Source organism: Chionomys nivalis, chromosome 4, assembly GCF_950005125.1.
Source record: "Chionomys nivalis chromosome 4, mChiNiv1.1, whole genome shotgun sequence".
NCBI lineage: Eukaryota > Metazoa > Chordata > Mammalia > Rodentia > Cricetidae > Chionomys > Chionomys nivalis.
This window is the reverse complement of record NC_080089.1, coordinates 44,751,327-44,769,098: the sequence shown is the minus strand read 5'-3', so window position 1 is coordinate 44,769,098 and position 17,772 is coordinate 44,751,327. Positions and strand designations below refer to the sequence as shown.

Genomic DNA, 17,772 nt, shown 5'->3' with positions numbered 1-17,772 from the left:
TGACAAACAAGATTCAAGAGGAGTGAGTTTTTATTTAGATTTCAGCAAAAGAGGATGGGATCTTGGAAGCCATTCTGGTAAATTCAGGACATAGGCAGTGTCCAGGATGGCAAGTGTGGTCTCTGGGGGACCTCCAGCTTCCTGTTCATGATCTTTCCTTCAGACGCCACTAGGGGGTGCTGTAGCTCTACGCACTGCCGTGCTAGCTCAAGTTAGCCAGGCTGGCTGTAGTAGGTGGAGCTCCTGAGGCCGAGCCATACCTGCCTGCTGCCAGTTTTGGGAGAGGCTGACACTTCCTGAGGATCCCTCCCCCTTCTCTTTCTCCCTCTCCATCCCTTTCCTGAAATTCCCAAAATTGGGGGCGGGACACAGACTCCACTAATGTCTTACCTTTTAGAAAATTATGTTTGTCTATGGAATGTGTGTGTGGTATACATAGCGCGTATTTGCAGCTCAGAGGAGAGTTGGTTTTGTTTCCACCATGTGGGTTCTGGGGAGTGAACTCAGGTCATTAGTTTGACAGCAAGTGTCTTTAACTACTGAGTCCCAGTCTCACCATTCTTCGCCTGTTCCTTCTCAAGACCACTCACTGTAGCTAGCCACAAGCAACATGTGAATGAGCGAACGAGTGAGGATCCTTTCTGGAATGACAGACTTCCAAGATAGGGACTCTTTGGAGGGAGGGAGTCCTCTTACCCTAATGTCTCCACAGCCTTTAACCCCCTACGATTGTGATTGTCACTGCTCTGGATGGGGCTCGGTCCCACCCCTTAGTGAGGTCGTTAACTCCAACTGGGAGCTCTCCCCACCCTAAGCAGGGTGGCACAACAGAGAGGGTGCAACATCCTCTCCAGCTCCCACACCTGTGGGCAGGAGTGCCCAGGTTCTGCCACTCAGTGGCCTTGGGAAGGCAACTCTGGATCTCAGTTTTCTCAGTGGGGTAGTAACTCTAACTTCAACCTCGAGCGTGAAAAGAAGGCATTTTGCATAGTGCCTGGTATGCAGCCAATCTGCAGTCCCTGCAAGTTTGGGGGATCCTAAGCCCCCCCCCCCAGGATGCTCTTTTGTGGGGTCAGACTCTTCAGATCACCTCTTTCTTTTACTCTCATTGGACCTAGAGCTGACCCAAGTCGGGATAGCAAGGAAGGCTTTCAGGGTCCTGCCCATAAAAGGCTTTTCCCGCCACACTCAGCACCGCCCCACCCCGACCCCGCAGCATCTCCAAAGCATGCAGGGAATGTCTCCGGTTGCTCCCGGCAGACTGCTTCAACTTGGTATCTTTCCCCAAATATGGAGCCTGTGTCGAGTGAGTGGGGCGGTCGGGGGTGGGGAGTCCAGTGGGCTTCCTTAGGCAGGGAGGGGCTAGTGGGCCGACTGAGAGGTGACATCACTGCCTTGGCGCCCTTTAAACCCCTCACCCAGCCGGCGCCCCATCCCGTCTGCCCAGCCCAGGCACTGACGCTGCTCTTCTTCAAGCCCAGAAACGACCAAGCCTTGTAAGTGCCAGGGACAGGCCCAGCGGGGGGTGTGTGTCATCAGACAGGGCTGGGGTCTCAGCTTGGACTCCTCTAGTCCCCCGAACTTGCTGAATGGAATTGGGTCCCCAGGCTCCCTTAACTGTTTTAAACTAGTCAAAAAGTCTGGCTAAAATGCCCAGGGTGACTTGGATGGGGAATAAAAACCAGTGGGGGAAATTATTGGGGTGAGAGGGAGGCTCCCATCTCAGCAGCTGGGTCAACTCTCTCTCTCTCTCTCTCTCTCTCTCTCTCTCTCTCTCTCTCTCTCTCTCTCTCTCTCTCTCTCTCTCTCTCTCTCCTCTCCCGTCCAAGAAGGTGAGTTTACTTGTGGCAACAGCCCACTGCTGGCAGCCCCTGAGACAGTGGAGGACTGAAGATCTTATTTGTTTGTAGTGCCGGGGATCAAATCCAGGGTCCCATGCATGCCAGACAGGCACTAGACCACTGAACACTGAGTGATACCCCTAACCCCACAGAACTTCAGTGCTTCAGAAGAGGCTTATCTAGGGCCTGCTTTCCCACGGACACTGTTCACTGCAGGCAGAGGAGACAGGCAGAGGAGCTTTGCCTGTGTGGGCAGGCCCGGGACCCCTGACCTTTCCAAAGGGTCTTGGTGGTTCTGCATGGGGCTGTTTAAAGGGTGGCAGCGAGATGGTGCCACATCTGTGCAGTAGGACTGCTCTTCTGGTACCCTGGCGTTGAGGTGTGCCCCAGGGATGCAGAAATGCTCATTCTTACTGTTGTTTGGTGGTGATGAGGACTAGGGAACCATGATCAGACATATCCCTGGTTCTGCTGGTTTCTCTGGGTGCCTGCTAGTCTGAGGCTCCTTTCCACTGCCTACCTTCCTCATTTGCCTGCTGGAGAGAAAGAAGGGCTGGCAGGAGCCATGGCAATAGGCATCTAAGGTGAGTGCCATGCAGGTGTTCTATACTGTAACCTCTGTCTAGAAATGCCCTGGTGGGCTGCCAAACCTCCATCTTCCTTCTCTCCTCCCCCCAATGCCTCCAAGAGGAGAACTTGAAGGATTTTTTTCTTATTAGTATTTTTTTCGTTAGCATACAAAATAATGGGTTTCATTGTGGCCTTTGCACACATATATCATTGTATTTTATTCTTATTTGCCTTCCTGTCCTCACCTGACCTCTACTCCTCAGAGGAACTTCTTGGGACTTTCTACTTCAGACTTGACACCAGGAGAGATGGGAAGAAGGGCAGTGAGGGGTGGGATTGAGTGGGAGAGGGAGAGGGGCACATGTAATCCCCAGAGCTCTGATCCAAACTTAGAGATGTCAGGGCTGCGGTGTGTGCCCTTGTTGCTAGGGCTTGTTCTTGGACCTGTAGTTTATATTGTCTGGAACTTCCTGGAGACTGAGAAGTGCATGTGGGGGCCTTCTCCCATGCTTTCCTCCAGTCCCAGCCCTGTGTAGGTGGCAGCGGAGGACACAAACAGGGTAGGGAATGGATAGAAAGAATCAGGCGCTTGGACCTTGCTGGGGTGGGGCAATGGGAGAGAGGCTGAGTGGAGGCCTGGAGGAAGGCTCCCTTTTGTGGCTTTTTGTGGTTCTTTGTCCCAGCAGTCCTAGAGAGGACCAGGACACACAGTGGGTATGGGAGAGGCATAGCTGTTTACAATTCCCAACAGAAACCAGACCTTTAAGTCCCACCCTAGCTGGAAGACGGACACTCAGACAGCCATGCCCTCTGTGAGGACCCCTTCCCAGAAGAGAGGTGCCCCTGTGGTTGCACTTAGATGAGATCTTCTGGTTTTTCTTTTCTCTTAAATTTGGTGAAGGGCTCAGGGAATGCTTTGGAGAAGGTAGTGGGGGCTGGGGAGCAGCTCGGTTTACTGTGTAAACAAACTCACTGGTTAAAGCACCCACCCACGCACGCACGCACCATCTCTAGGCAGTTTTGTGATATAGTTCACAGACAGCGAAGGTTAGCCCCACTCTACAACCTGGGAGCTCATAACTTAGAAAGGGAAAGGATGGCAAGATGTCCAGAGTTTGACAGCTGCTTGGGACCAAAGCCATGTGACACCATTGCTCCCCACCACCTCCATGATGGAGATGGGGAAAGGGCCTCGATTTTCATGCAAAGGAGATGGGAGGCTGGCCAACTGCTCTATGTTCAAACAATTTTCCTCCCACCCTATATCCCCTCTGAAGCCAGAGGTTGGCTTGGAAACTTTTCAGACACTGTGACAGATGGCATCTCACTTAGGGTGTCCCCTGTTGACAGGGTCTGGCTCCAGTCATGACTGTATCTGTCCAGGGATCTGCCTGTCTGCTCTGCTCCTGCAGCCTTCCTCCTTCTCCATGTCTGGGTCCTCTGAGGGCTGCCAGGCTTAGGCCTTTGGGATAGCAGCTGCCAAACAGGGTAGTCTTCCCATGCTCTGGCTGGCAGATGCTTGGCCCTGGGATATCCCAGGAGTATTCTGACTGCAGAATCCTAACTGGTTCCTCCAACCACTGCAACAGCCAGAGCTGGCTGACATGGGCACACCAATGCTCTCTCATTTGGATCTCTCTGAGAATGCGGCTGCCTTGTGGGAACCCTTGGGACTTTGGTGGCTTTACCAGGTGGTTTTGTCAGTTGCAGTATGGGGGATGAACTTTGCTCTTCTAGCTTCTGGGTCAGAGGGTAAAGACTTGATGGCAACTGACAGCTGGACAGATACCACTGGCTTAATTTGGGGAGCTTCTGGAAGAACTCTCTAGAGCGATTCTGGCTAGTCTTGGCAAAGAATGTTCTAGCTAGGCAGACCAGGTGATGTGGGGGCTTTAATTTCAGCTACTCAGAAGGCTAAGGTAGGAGTATCCCAAGTTCAAGATCAGCCTGCTCATCTGAGACATTGCCTCAAAACTAGGAAACAAGCCTGGCATTGGTGTGGTTCACGCCCTTAATCCTAGCACTCAGGAGGCAAAGGCAGGTAGATTTGAGTTCCAGGCCAGCTTGGTCTACAGAATTCCAGGACCACTAGGGCTACACAGTGAAACCCTATCTTGAGAAACAAACAAAAACAACCCCCCGTCGCGCAAAAACAAACAAACTATAAAACAAAGAGAAGGCTGAGGACAAAGCTTAGCAGTGGACTTCTCGTTCATATGTGAAGCCCTGGGTTCCATCCTGAACTGAAAAGAGAAGAAAGCAATGAGGAAAGAGAGGAGGAAGGCTGCCTCCGGACGAGAGGTTGTCAAGATAGTCCATAAGTGAAATGTAGCTTACCAGCAGGTTTTTTCTTTTTTTTTCTTTTTGGTTTTTCGAGACAGGGTTTCTCTGTAGCTTTGGTGCCTGTCCTGGAACTAGCTCTTATAGACCAGGCTGGCCACGAACTCACAGAGATCCGCCTGCCTCTGCCTCCCGAGTGCTGGGATTAAAGGCGTGCGCCACCACCGCCCGGCGGTTTTTTATTTTTTTAAAAAATATTTAGGCCGGGCGGTGGTGGCGCACGCCTTTAATCCCAGTACTTGGGAGGCAGAGGCAGGCGGATCTCTGAGTTCGAGACCAGCCTGGTCTACAAGAGCTAGTTCCAGGACAGGCTCCAAAACCACAGAGAAACCCTGTCTCGAAAAACCAAAAAAAAAAAAAAAAATTATTTGCTATGTATACAGTGTTCTGCCTGCACACCAGAAGAGGGCACCAGATCTCATTACAGATGGCTGTGAACCACTGTGTGGTTGCTAGAAATTGAACCTGGGACCTCTGGAAGAGCTGGCGGTGCTCTTAACCTTTGAGCCATCTCTCCAGCCCCATACTGTCTGTCTTTATAAACAGAATTTTATTGGCACACACTGGTTACGTATCATGTACGCTGTTTTCACTCAATAGTAGAGGTCATATAACCTGCAAAATCTAAAATATTTACTCTCTGGTTCTTTACATAAAAAGTTGACAGACCCTTGCTCTATCTAATCTTGTTTCTTGAGGTTCACGTCGAGGGGCCTTTGCAGTAGGTGGACACTCCTGACCTAGCTGGTATGCGGTGGTGTATACAGTGCCCGAGAACCCCTTACAGAGCTAAAGACCTGCTTAGCTCAAGTGCAGCCAAGCTATTTGCTGACCTGTCATTCTCTCTTCTCCATCACGGTCTGCTTTAGTTCTGCCTCAACATGGCCAACAAGGGTCCATCCTATGGCATGAGCCGTGAAGTGCAGTCCAAAATTGAGAAGAAGTATGATGAGGAGCTGGAGGAGCGACTAGTGGAGTGGATTGTAATGCAGTGTGGTCCTGATGTGGGCCGCCCAGATCGTGGGCGTCTGGGCTTCCAGGTGTGGCTGAAGAATGGCGTGGTGAGTGGCACCTTGTGAAGGGGATCTGGGGATGTGTGTGCCACTCTGCAAGCTGTGGGGCAGACCCTGAGCTGAGTATCCAGCTGTGTTCTGTGCCTGGCAGATTCTGAGCAAGCTGGTGAACAGCCTGTATCCTGATGGTTCCAAGCCAGTTAAAGTGCCTGAGAATCCGCCTTCCATGGTCTTCAAGCAGATGGAGCAGGTGGCTCAATTCTTAAAGGCAGCTGAGGACTATGGAGTCACCAAGACTGACATGTTCCAGACTGTCGACCTCTTTGAAGGTACAGAGGAAAATGGGCTGGAGCCAGTGGGCTAGTGGTGAGCAAGAATCTCAGGCAGGGAGAGGGAATATCAAAAGATGCCACAACCAGCTCTGTTGATGTGTACATAGCAGGAACAAGCTATGCCAAGAGAGCACACAACAGGGGCAGCAGCCTGGAGGTACAGCATTTTCCTAATATGCACAAGGGCCTGTGCTGGATCCTAGAACTGTACACATTTTAAAAATCATACCACACCACACTAGTGAGGGTTTACTGTAGGGTCTCCTGAAATCTCTTTGATTTGGGGGCACTTGCTGTTGGTTTGACCATTTTTGAGTCAGGGGCAGATTTTTTGCCTATATGGTCCTGAGGTCCTGAAGTTGGTTCCCTGGCCACCCTTCTCACAGGCAAAGACATGGCAGCAGTGCAGAGGACTCTAATGGCTTTGGGCAGCTTGGCTGTGACCAAGAACGATGGACACTATCGTGGAGATCCCAACTGGTTTATGAAGTATGTGGCCACTGGTTCCCTGTTCCTAAGCTTGGGTCCCTTTGTGAGCTGGAGGTGGTTTGGGCTGGTCAGCCATGATAAAGATAAGGTACAGCAGAGCCAGGAAGGTCCCAAGTAAGGCCCTGGACTGGGGGAAAGGGGGTCTTACTTCTGAACTCCTGCTTTTTACCAGCATGAACTCTAGCAGACTCCCTAACTACTACCACCAGCCAAACTCAGGAAAGACAGAAAAAACAGGAAGGGAATGGGGCTGAACAATGAAGTGACAGGGATCCAAAGACAGTTGGAGAACACCAAGTTCTAGGAAGTCTGATCCTGGTTCCTCTCTTCTAGGAAAGCCCAGGAGCATAAGAGGGAGTTCACGGAGAGTCAACTGCAGGAGGGGAAGCACGTCATTGGCCTTCAGATGGGCAGCAACAGAGGGGCCTCACAGGCTGGCATGACAGGCTATGGACGACCCCGGCAGATCATCAGTTAGAAGGGAAGGCCAGCCCCGAGCCTGCCTTTCCCAGATACCTGGCTGCAGTGTCCTGCTTAGCCTGCCACACCCACACCTATGTAGGTTCTTAGCCCTGACAGCTTCAAGGCTGTCACCGGGCAAAGATGACTGCACATGGGAACCCCCACCTATCCCCAGCCTCAGCCCAGCTTCTTACCCCAGAGCCACCACCCCTGGCCCCTGCTCCCAGCTGCACCCCCACCTCCACTGTCTCTCCCATCCTGGAGTAAGCAGGGAGAAGTGGGCTGGGGTAGCCTGGGTGTTGGCCAGCTGCCCACTGTCCTTGGTAGCAAATGCCATCTGAAGGAGACCCAGCCCAGCCTCTCCATCTTTTCCTGGAATATTTTTTGGGTTGAATTTCAAAAGTGAAAAAAATATATATATACATCCATCTTTTCTCAGGCCTGGCTGGCAGTGTGATTCATTTAGTCTCTCCTGTTTCTATTCCAGGAAACTAGAGCAGGGGGCAGGGGGCCCTGCACCCGGGGTTCATTTTTTCCTGGCCACTGTCTTCTGGATGACTTTTCAGGCCCCACAGACCCAGAAGTTCAGAGGAAGTGGGCTGTGGGGAACAGGAGTGATCTGCCACCTGCAACAGCTTTGGGGATGCAGAAGGGAGGAGAGGTGGGAAGTGGTGGAACTGTTTGGATTTTTTTATACTTCTGGTTTTTATTTTGGAAAAGCTGTGCAGAAAAAAATTCAACAAAATGTTGCTGTGAAAAGTAAAAATCAAATCTTAAGCATTAAAAAATTCAGATTAACAATTAGCTCAGAAGAGGGGAAGGGGAAGGCCAAGAATGGAGGAAAAGTCAGGCAGACAGCTGGCCTCAGGAACGAAGGCCATTTCCCTGAGCACTTTGCAGAGGAAGACAGGGTGGTCACAGGCAGTGGCTCCCAAGCTGTCTTTGACAACACTGGTGTCAGCTCTCTGCAGTCCTACTGGACAACTTCCCCAACGAGGCAGCAGGGGTGCTGGGACTCATGTCTCCCGGGAGCTTCACCATTCCTTCAGCAGGAAGGGAGTGGTGCAAAGGAGACGGGGACAGGCTTGAGGTTGGCTTCGGACCAGGCGCACAGCAAAGGGTAACGAAGACAGCTTCTTCCAGGCATGCCCTGGCTCTTGCAGCTCTCCTCTGGGCCCTCTGTATAGGGACACTTCTGTTGAGAGCGCTCCTGGGTACACAGGCACCTGTATAACTCATGAATGGGTGGAGATCCTGGTGGCCTAGGTCACTGACCAGCCTCAGAGGGGTGAGATCAAGGGCTGCCTGATGTGGGTACCAAGGCTCATCAGCAAAGCTCAGCTAGAAGAGCCTATGAGCACCAGTCCTCTACCACTGCTCTTGATGGCCCTCACCCTCCTGGGGGTACCAAGAATGCTTCAGAGTTCTTGGGTTCCAGATGTCACTGCCTGGACCATTTCTCTCCTGAGCATCCATGATTGGAAGCCTCATCACCAATTTTAGAAAGAGCCTGTTGCACATGGAGGACTCTGGGCCCTGGGGTCAGCAGATCTGTCCATCCTTCCCCTGGAGCAGGTCTGGGGGCTGGTACTGAGGACAGTCCTGGACAATCTTACTGCTCTGGGACAGGTTCCAGTCCCCTTCACCGAGTAGCTCTGGGGCCAGGAAGCCAGAGGTGGCAGCGCAACTCCCGTTCTCTGAATCCACTCCATCCTGGTCCTTGCTGTTGCATAGAGGCACTGATTCTAGTTCTGTCCCCACTTCCCTGGAGCTCTGGCTCTGTTGGGGCCAGGAGCAGTGTCTACTCCTGCAACCTTGGATGGAAGCCATGTTCCTCTGGCTCAAGTATACTTCTAGCATGTAATAAATGGTCCAGAAGACAGTGAAGCAGCCCACCAGCACCAGGGTCTAGGGAAAAGCCAAACATTGACAGTGTTAGCAACAGGCTCTAGCCCAGAAGCATGAGCCTGGGGAGTCTCTCACTTCTCGGGACCCTTCCCAACCCAACCAGTGCTCAAGTCTTTCTCACATATAGGTACTGTCCTCAATGAGGGAGCTAACAGGCTAGGAGTAGTGCTAGGGACCCATGTCCTCCAAATCCCTCATTCTCCAGTTCACCTGTACAATACCAAGGACCAAACCTCCCAGGATAGCCCTGACAAGCTATAGCTGGAGTTTTGGTCTCTATACCTTGAGTGTGTTAGGGGTAATAATGTAACCATCCTCCTCAGGAATTTTCAGCCCCGGTGGGCAAGGCAGAGTGAAGTCATCATGCAGGTACTTTCCACTCATGGCACTTTCTAACAGACTGAAGGAAAGAAAAGACAAAGACACGCTACCAACATGGCACCTATACCATCTGCCCTCTATCTTATAGTTGAAGAGGGAGGGAAGCTCCAGAGCAGGGAGTGCAGAAGTACCCTGGGTTCCTGGCCCATGACTCTTGTCATTCATTGGTCTAAGCTGAAGCACAATTGGGGTTCAGAAGATTGGGCTCCCTCGGTGGCACCTCTTCCCCAACCCTTAGGAGCCGTCTCCCTCTCTCTCCTCTGATGGATGCAGTCATACCTACCTTTGTCTGTCCTTGATGTCTACTGGACTCCACATAGAGCCATACAGGGTCAGCTGCCACTGCCGGAGGATGCCCACTTGGAGCGGCTCATCTCCTAGGGCAGTAAGTGGGTAGTCATGAGCTGTGTACTGTTGGCCATGCAGAACAGCAGAGCCTGGCCCACCCATCCGCCCAAGGGGATTCAGACCACACAGTCTGCCACAGTTTGTGTCCCACAGACCCCCTCATAGGGCACCCTAGGGACACAAGAGAAAGGTTGAAGGCATATGGAAAGCAGTGTTTTGCATTTGCCTTCCATAATCTGGGGTTTCATCTGGGATTTTCCTTCAAAGGAAAAAAGTCCTTCTATTAAATTAAAGGTTCAAAAGCTGCCAGTCAAGTGGATACCTAACCTGACTGGAACCAGCTGGAAAGGCTGGGTTCCATTTCCAGTCTCCATGCTGATACTGCAGATAGTCGGTTTTCTTGCTATTGTAACTCTCACTGCTACCATGATCTTATACAAGTCACTTCAAACCTAAGGACCTCAGTTTTTCTAAAAAGCAAAATGGTGAAAATTTGTCCTGCCCTTACCTGCCTATCAGGGCTGGCCGAAGGATGGTTATATGTGAAAGGGCTTGAAATGTGGTTTCAACAAGGAATATTTGTTGCTATCCTGAGGAAAAATGCATCAGTCACTTCTCCAAGGAATATAGAGGCAGTATAAATGAGCATTTAGGGATATACATGAGGCATTTAGGGACAATGCCTACTTTTAGGATAGGACATACTTCTTGGCATGTGCCATCTTCACCAACAGCAACCCTACCTATATTACCCATGGAACACTTCCTGTGGGGAGTGTGAAACTCAAGGGGGACATGGTAGTGTAAGACAGGAAGGCTCACCTACATCCCTGATGGCCAGTCTGTAGACGCCTCTTGCTCTTTCCCCCCAACAGCGCACAGTGGAAAAGGTCCAGTCATTGAAGCCATTAGGATCCCTGGGAAAGAGCAAAGCACAACACATGGATGGCTTGGCACAGACAGTTAACCTTACCCCAGAACAGAAACACATAAGGAACTAACTATAAGCATTTGGGAGGGTGCCGTGAGAAGCCCTTAAGTGCCATCCCGTTCTTGGGATCTTGGGGTATGAGGAACTTATTTCCTTGTGTGTAGTAAAGGACAACCTGGAGAAAGTACAGGCCTGGAAATCCACAGATCTAAGTTTCTTTTCTTTTAGACAAGTCTTGCTATAAAGCCCTAGCTGCTCTTGAACTCTTTCCTCTTCCACCTTTACAATTTGAGTGCTGGGTTATGGTATATGCTGCTCCTTTTTCTGCCTTGCTAGCCCTTGAGGCTTGCATGCTGAACTAATGTTTACAAGTGAGCCATACCTTCAGCTGTTCGCTTTTGAAACTGGGTCTTTCTAGACAGCCCAAGCTGGTGTCAAACTCATGATCCTCCTATTTTATCACCCTCCCCAGTGCTACAACTACAGCCATACTACTACACTTAGCTTTCCAAAGGACTAGAGAAACCCATGCAGGAATACAATGCAAGTATGTTATAAACACTTGAATAAAGCATCGCCCATGGTAATCAGCTGCTAAGGACACCCGTGGTGCAGTGTTTTAAGATAGTGTCAGCATCCTCTTGAGAAAGCCCTTATTATAAAGAAAACTCAGGAGGCTATGGGCAGGTGTACATACGAGTCAAGGCTGCGGGGCGCGCCGATCAAAGACATCATGCCACTGGGACAAAACAGTTTCAGTTCTAAGCTGCCACGTCGTGGGTGAGTGATGGAGACTGTCACTGCCACATGTTCCAGGGTCTTCAGCCCCGACATTTCCAGGTCCATCCTGCTGACTGTAGGAAGTCAGGCTTGGCAGCTGGGAAACCAGCCCATAAGCACTTATGCCCTCATTTCATCCCACCATATACAAAGGTACGCATGCACTGAAGCCACATATAAACATCTTTGGTACAATGTAGACTAGCAAATAGAATGCAGTGATGCAGTCAAGTTCCCATCTAGCTTTGGGTCTAGCTAGGGAGACAACACAGTCAAGATGATATAAGTACCCCATCATTTATCCATCTAAAACCCATCCACCACACACCTCCCACATTGCAGGTATATCATGAGATGTAGCAAATACAAAGAGAAGTGCATAAAGTCCCTGCCTTTGTCTGCAAACAGAAAAATGATATGCATAATTGATATGGGGCATATTAGATGAGGTAAGGCACACAGCAGTGAGACATGCTGAATAAGGAAATCAACTCAGACTAGCAGAGGACATTCTAGAAGGGGAAATGGCAAATCAGGCAATGGTGGCGCACGCCTTTAATCCCAGCACTCAGGAGGCAGAGGCAGGCAGATCTCTGAGTTTTAGCCCAGCCTGGTCTACAGAGCAAGTTCCAGGACAGGCTCCAAAGCTACATAGAGAAACCCTGTCTCGGAAAAAAAAAAGAAAAAGCTAATCTCAAAAGAATTTACACTGCATAATTACACTTCTGTAACTCTAAGTAGCACACCTGCAGAGATAGAGAACAGATGTTCTCATGGGAAACGGGTTCATGCGGCCATAAAGAGGTAACACAAAGGAGTCCCGTGACAGCACACTTCAGATCCTAACTGTGGCAGTGGTTACAAAAGTGAACGTGATCAATCGCAGAGCTATATACATACAGAGTCTCTCTCTCACACAGAGGCTGAATGCATGCAAACTAGTAAGACCAATCATGTTCTATGGACTGTTCCAATATCAGGTTCTTGGCTTTGATATTATAATTATATGACATTAACCTTGGGGAAAGGTATATGAGATTTACATGCTCATTATTTTGCAACTTTCTACAAATCTAGGAGTATTTTAACTAAAAAACTGGGAGACTCAACTGGTGACTAAGAGATTAGACTGCAGTGAGATATAATTCTTCCTAAAGTATCTTTTCCTAACATGCAAGACAAAGAGTGACACCTTAATTTTACAGACAAGGAAGACAGAGAGTGAGAAGTTTGGGGAGTTAAGATGAGAAGGGATTTACATTTTCTTTTTGTTTGTTTGTTTTTTCACACAGAATTTCTCTGTGTAGCCCTTGCTGTCCTGAAACTTGCTCTGTAGACCAGGCTGGCCTCAAACTTAGAGATCTGCCTGCCTCTGCCTCCTGAGTGCTGGGATTAAAGGTGTGCACCACCACTCCTGGCTGAGTGTCATTTCTGGTTCACCACTAAGAAACTGATGTCTAGCCGGGCGGTGGTGGCGCACGCCTTTAATCCCAGCACTCGGGAGGCAGAGGCAGGCGGATCTCTGTGAGTTCAAGGCCAGCCTGGTCTACAAAGGGAGTTCCAGGACAGGCTCCAAAGCTACAGAGAAACCCTGTCTCGAAAAACCAAAAAAAAAAAAGAAACTGATGTCTATAGGAACCACCAAGGTCAGAACTTACTTTTCTCCATCCCAAGTCACCCAGCTACTACTAAAGCATGCCCCAAGCAGGTTAACTTCAGCATGGTTTAGTAACTGCCATTATGGGCGTGCTTATTACATAACAAATAAACATTAGTCAAAGGTATGTTAGAAAAGGGATGAACAAAGTAAAAATGAAAGGCACCCATACTCCTGGAAAGCACCGGTTACTACCCATCTTGCCTTTGGGTACATAAATTCATCTGTCCTACCATGTCTGAAAGCGGCCCTTCCATTCCTGTTTCCTGGTTCTCTAATATCCTACGGCTTTTTATACCAACACTCTGTTTACATCTCTAGTTCCCTTTGCTTTCTTGTCCTTTTCATAAAACTTAGGCAAGAGTCAAAACACCAGCCCAGTTATTCACCTCCTTGTATCTTTCCTCCCACAACAAAAACCAACCATGCATAAGCCCTTTTACCACTTTTCACTTCCCTCTGCCTACTAGTCAAAAGCATGGGCTCAAGGGCTGGAGAGATGGCTCAGTGGTCCAGAGAGCTGGGTTCAATTCTCAGCACTTACAGAGCTGCTAACAACTATCTGCAACTCCAATCCCAGGGGATTAAGTGCACTCTTCTGGCATCCAAGGGCACTAGGCACACATGAGGGCGCAGATATACAAACAAGCAAAGCACTCATACACATAAAAAATTTTAAAAACCGACAAAACAAAGAAACAACCAGTTGTAGACACCTACTGGGCTCAAATCCTAGCTATCACTTCCTAGCATTGAAAACTGAGTTATCTGCTTTATCTATATACTCAGGCTAGTAACAGGACCTGGCCCTAGGATTATTAGTATAGCTCAAGTGTACAGAACAGCACCTAACAAATATTAAGGCTACAGAAGTATTACATAGTATTACTCCTTCACTATCAGACTTCTAGAGAAAGCTGTCTTTCTGTTTCCTCTGCATCTTTCTATCAAAAAGCACAGCATGTATTTTCCTTTTGAGGTACTTGGGTTTGGACCCGAGGCCTGTTGTATGCTAAGTGCTCCACCAAAGCTTTATTCTAAGCCCTTTCTATTGTTCAAGATGGCACCTGATCTCATTAAGATGGTTGTGAGCCCACAGAGAAACCCTGTCTCGAAAAACCAAAAACCAAAAAAAAAAAAAAAAAAAAAAAAAAAATGGTTGTGAGCCACCATGTGGTTGCTGGGAATTAAATTCAAGACTCTGGCCCGGCAATCTTGTCTACTTCCCCTATCCAGGCGGATGACTACACGTTTTTCTTTGGGTTCACCTCTTATTTAGCTTCTCTAGGATCACAAGTTATATGCTCAATGTCCTTTATTTATGGCTAGAAACCAATTATGAGTGAGTACATCCCATGTTCCTCTTTTTGGGTCTGGGATACCTCACTCAGGATAGTGTTTTCTATTTCCATCCATTTGCATGTAAAATTCACGATGTCATTGTTTTTTTACCGCTGAGTAGTACTCTAATGTGTATATATTCCACTTTCTTCATCCATTCTTCCATTGAAGGGCATCTAGGTTGTTTCCGGGTTCTGGCTATTACAAACAATGCTGCTATGAACATAGTTGAACAAATGCTTTTGTCATATGATAGGGCATCTCTTGGGTATATTCCCAAGAGTGGTATTACTGGATCTTGGGGTAGGTTGATCCCAAATTTCCTGAGAAATCGCCACACTGATTTCCAAAGTGGTTGCACAAGTTTGCATTCCCACCAGCAATGGATGAGTGTGCCCCTTACTCCACAACCTCTCCAGCAAAGGCTATCATTGGTGTTTTTGATTTTAGCCATTCTGACAGGTGTAAGATGGTATCTCAAAGTTGTTTTAATTTGCATTTCCCTTATCGCTAAGGAGGTTGCAAAAACTGGGAACTTGTGGGTGAGGTGGCATGGGGCTAAGGGGAAATGGGGTGAGAAACGTGAGAAGGGGAGAATGGGGGAAGCTTGGGGGAATGGGATGGTTGGGATATAGGAAGGGTGGATACGGGAGCAGAGAAATATATATCCTAATTAAGGGAGCCATCTTAGGGTTGGCAAGAGACTTGACTCTAGAGGGGTTCGCAGGTGTCCAGGAAGAGGTCCCCAGCTGGTACCTTGGGCAACTGAGGAGAGGGAACCTGAAATGACCCTATCCTATACTGATGAATATCTTGCATATCACCTTAGAACCTTCATCTGGCGATGGATCGAGATAGAGACAGAGACCCAATTTGGAGCAACGGACTGAGCTCTTAAGGTCCAAATGAGGAGCAGAAGGAAGGAGAACATGAGCAAGGAAGTCAGGACCACGAGGTGTGCACCCACCCACTGTGACAGTGGAACTGATCTATTGGGAGCTCACCAAGGCCAGCTGGACTGGGACTGAATAAGCATGGGATGAAACCGGACTCTCTGAACATGGCGGACAATGAAGACTGATGAGAAGCCAAGGACAATGGCACTAGGTTTCGATCCTAATACATGAACTGGCTTTGTGGGAGCCTAGTCTGTTTGGATGCTCACCTTCCTGGACCTAGATAGAAGTGGGAGAACCTTGGAATTCCCGCAGGGCAGGGAATCTGGACTGCTCTTCAGTGTGGAGAGGGAGGGGGAATGGAGTGGGGGGAGGGGGAGAGGAGGGGGGAGGGGGAGGGGAGTGGGCAATGTGTGGGAGGAGGGGGAGGAAAATGGGAAACGGGAGGAGGCGGAAATTTTAATTAAAAAAAGAATAAAGCCGGGCGGTGGTGGCGCACGCCTTTAATCCCAGCACTCGGGAGGCAGAGGCAGGCGGATCTCTGTGAGTTCGAGACCAGCCTGGTCTACAAGAGCTAGTTCCAGGACAGGCTCCAAAAACCACAGAGAAACCCTGTCTCGAAAAACCAAAAAAAAAAAAAAAAAAAAAAAAAAAGACTCTGGAGGAGGAGCCAGGGCTCTTAACCTCTGAGCCATCTCTCTAGCCCCTAATGCTTGACTTTCAGCATTTAAAAAAAAAAAAAAAAAAGATTTAAAGATTTTAGAGTTAAACTATGCTGGATATGGTATCACAAGCTTTTATTCCCAGGACTTGGGAAGCAGAGGCAGGTGGATGTCTGAGTCTGTAGCCAGTCTGGTCTATAGAACAAGTTACAGGACAGTCAAGGCTATACACAGAAACCCTGTCTTAAAAAAAGAAAAATAAGTTTATTGTATGTATGAGTATTTGCCTATACGTATGTGTACCATATGTATGCCTGGTGCCCATGAAGGCCAAAAGGGGGCACCAGATTCCTTATCTTGGAGTTACAGTCTGTTGTGAGCTGCCACATGGGTTCTGGGAACCAAATCTGAGTTTTTTCAAGGGCAGCCAGCGCCCTTGAAACTACTGAGCTATTTTTCCAACCCCTATTTTATTAATTTTAAATTATGTACATATGTTTGTATGTTGGTATATGAATTTAAGTGCCCATGACTTACAGGAAGCTGTTAAGATGCCTAACATGGGTTCTGGGAATCAAACTCAGGCCCTCTGCAAAAGCAGTACCTGCTCTTAACCACAGAGCCATCTCTTCAACTACTACAGCTGTTAAGTTGCCCAGGGAGGTTGGCTTTGAATGTGCTATGCAACCCACAGGCAACAACTTGTATTCTTGCCTCAGCCTTCTGGGATTATACCACCAAGGTCAGCTGCACACACACAGTTTTAAATGTCCTTTGGTTTTAGAGTATTTGTCACAACAAAGAACAATTCCTTATACATTTTCACAATGAATGTTTTAAATTAGCTGGTTTTTTTTTTTTTTTTTTTTTTTTTTTTTTGGTTTTTTGAGACAGGGTTTCTCTATAGCTTTGGAGCCTGTCCTGTAACTAGCTCTTATAGCCCAGGCTGGCCTCGAAATCATGGAGATCCGCCTGTCTCTGCCTCCCGAGTGCTGAGATTAAAGGCGTGCACCACCACCGCCCGGCAATATTTTAAATTATCAACATATGGCCAATAGACCTGTTTCCTAAATGACTTCCATTTCTTCCACTTCCTGAGATTCCCCAGGTAGGGATCATTCATTTCACCAGTAAGGATTTCTGTATGTATGTGTAAAATGAGGCCTGGGCAATATTCCAGTTTTCCTTAACACCCTTGCTCCAGACCCTGAGGGCCACCCATTTCAAAGACCCTGTAGATTTCAAGATAAAGTAAGGTGAAAGCTGGGTGGTGGTGGTGCACACCTTTAAACCTAGCCTATGGGGCTGGAGAGATGGCTCAGAGGTTAAGAGCACTGACTGCTCTGCCAGAGGTCCTGAGTTCAATTCCCAGCAACCATATGGTGGCTCACAGCCATCTATAATGGAATCTGGTGCCCTCTTCTGGCATGTAAGCATACATGGAGGAATGTTGTATACATAATAAATAAATAAATCTTTAAAAAAAAATAAAAATAAACCTAGCATATGGGAGGCAGAGGCAGGCACATTTCTGAGTTCAAAGCCAGCCTGGTATACAAAGTGAGTTCCAGGACAGTCAGGGCTACTCAAAGAACATTGCCTCAAAAAACAAACAAACAAACAAACAAACAAAGTATAGGGGCTAAACCAGGGCACATGCAGCACCACCTGACACTCTAGTTCTAGGTTTTCTTTTTCCCTATAGCCCGTATTCCAGCCATCCTGACCTATATGCAGCTCCCTGAAGACACCTTTGACTACATTGTTCCTGCTGCTTTGGTGTCTCTATTCTCACCCTTTCTTCTGGCTAGCATACTGGCA

The 17,772-nt window shown here is 48.5% G+C and overlaps 2 protein-coding genes across 4 annotated transcripts in view; one reads left to right on the top strand and one right to left on the bottom strand.

The window, feature by feature from the left end:
* The first annotated feature begins 1,417 nt into the window (after nt 1–1,417).
* Tagln (transgelin) lies at nt 1,418–7,475 on the top strand. 2 transcript variants are annotated; one of them, XM_057766402.1, is made up of 5 exons: nt 1,418–1,496; nt 5,621–5,791; nt 5,916–6,093; nt 6,483–6,585; nt 6,919–7,475. In XM_057766402.1, exons 2-5 carry the CDS (start codon nt 5,633–5,635, stop codon nt 7,061–7,063), a joined length of 585 nt encoding a protein of 194 aa, XP_057622385.1. In that variant the 5' UTR covers nt 1,418–1,496; nt 5,621–5,632; the 3' UTR covers nt 7,064–7,475. The 2 variants fall into 2 exon arrangements, with proteins under 2 accessions (XP_057622385.1, XP_057622384.1); XM_057766401.1 differs by having other exon boundaries at nt 5,621–5,812.
* A 276-nt stretch (nt 7,476–7,751) lies between these two features.
* Nucleotides 7,752–17,772, bottom strand: part of Pcsk7 (proprotein convertase subtilisin/kexin type 7) — a 27,470-nt gene continuing 17,449 nt past the window's right edge. For both annotated transcript variants that reach the window (XM_057766393.1, XM_057766394.1), the window contains exons 13-17: nt 11,313–11,469; nt 10,507–10,601; nt 9,620–9,713; nt 9,238–9,355; nt 7,752–8,955 (exon numbers count right to left, since the gene is read on the bottom strand). In XM_057766393.1, coding sequence (XP_057622376.1) covers nt 8,590–8,955; nt 9,238–9,355; nt 9,620–9,713; nt 10,507–10,601; nt 11,313–11,469 — 830 coding nt within the window. In that variant the 3' untranslated portion in view covers nt 7,752–8,589. The remainder of the gene's footprint in view (nt 8,956–9,237; nt 9,356–9,619; nt 9,714–10,506; nt 10,602–11,312; nt 11,470–17,772) is intronic.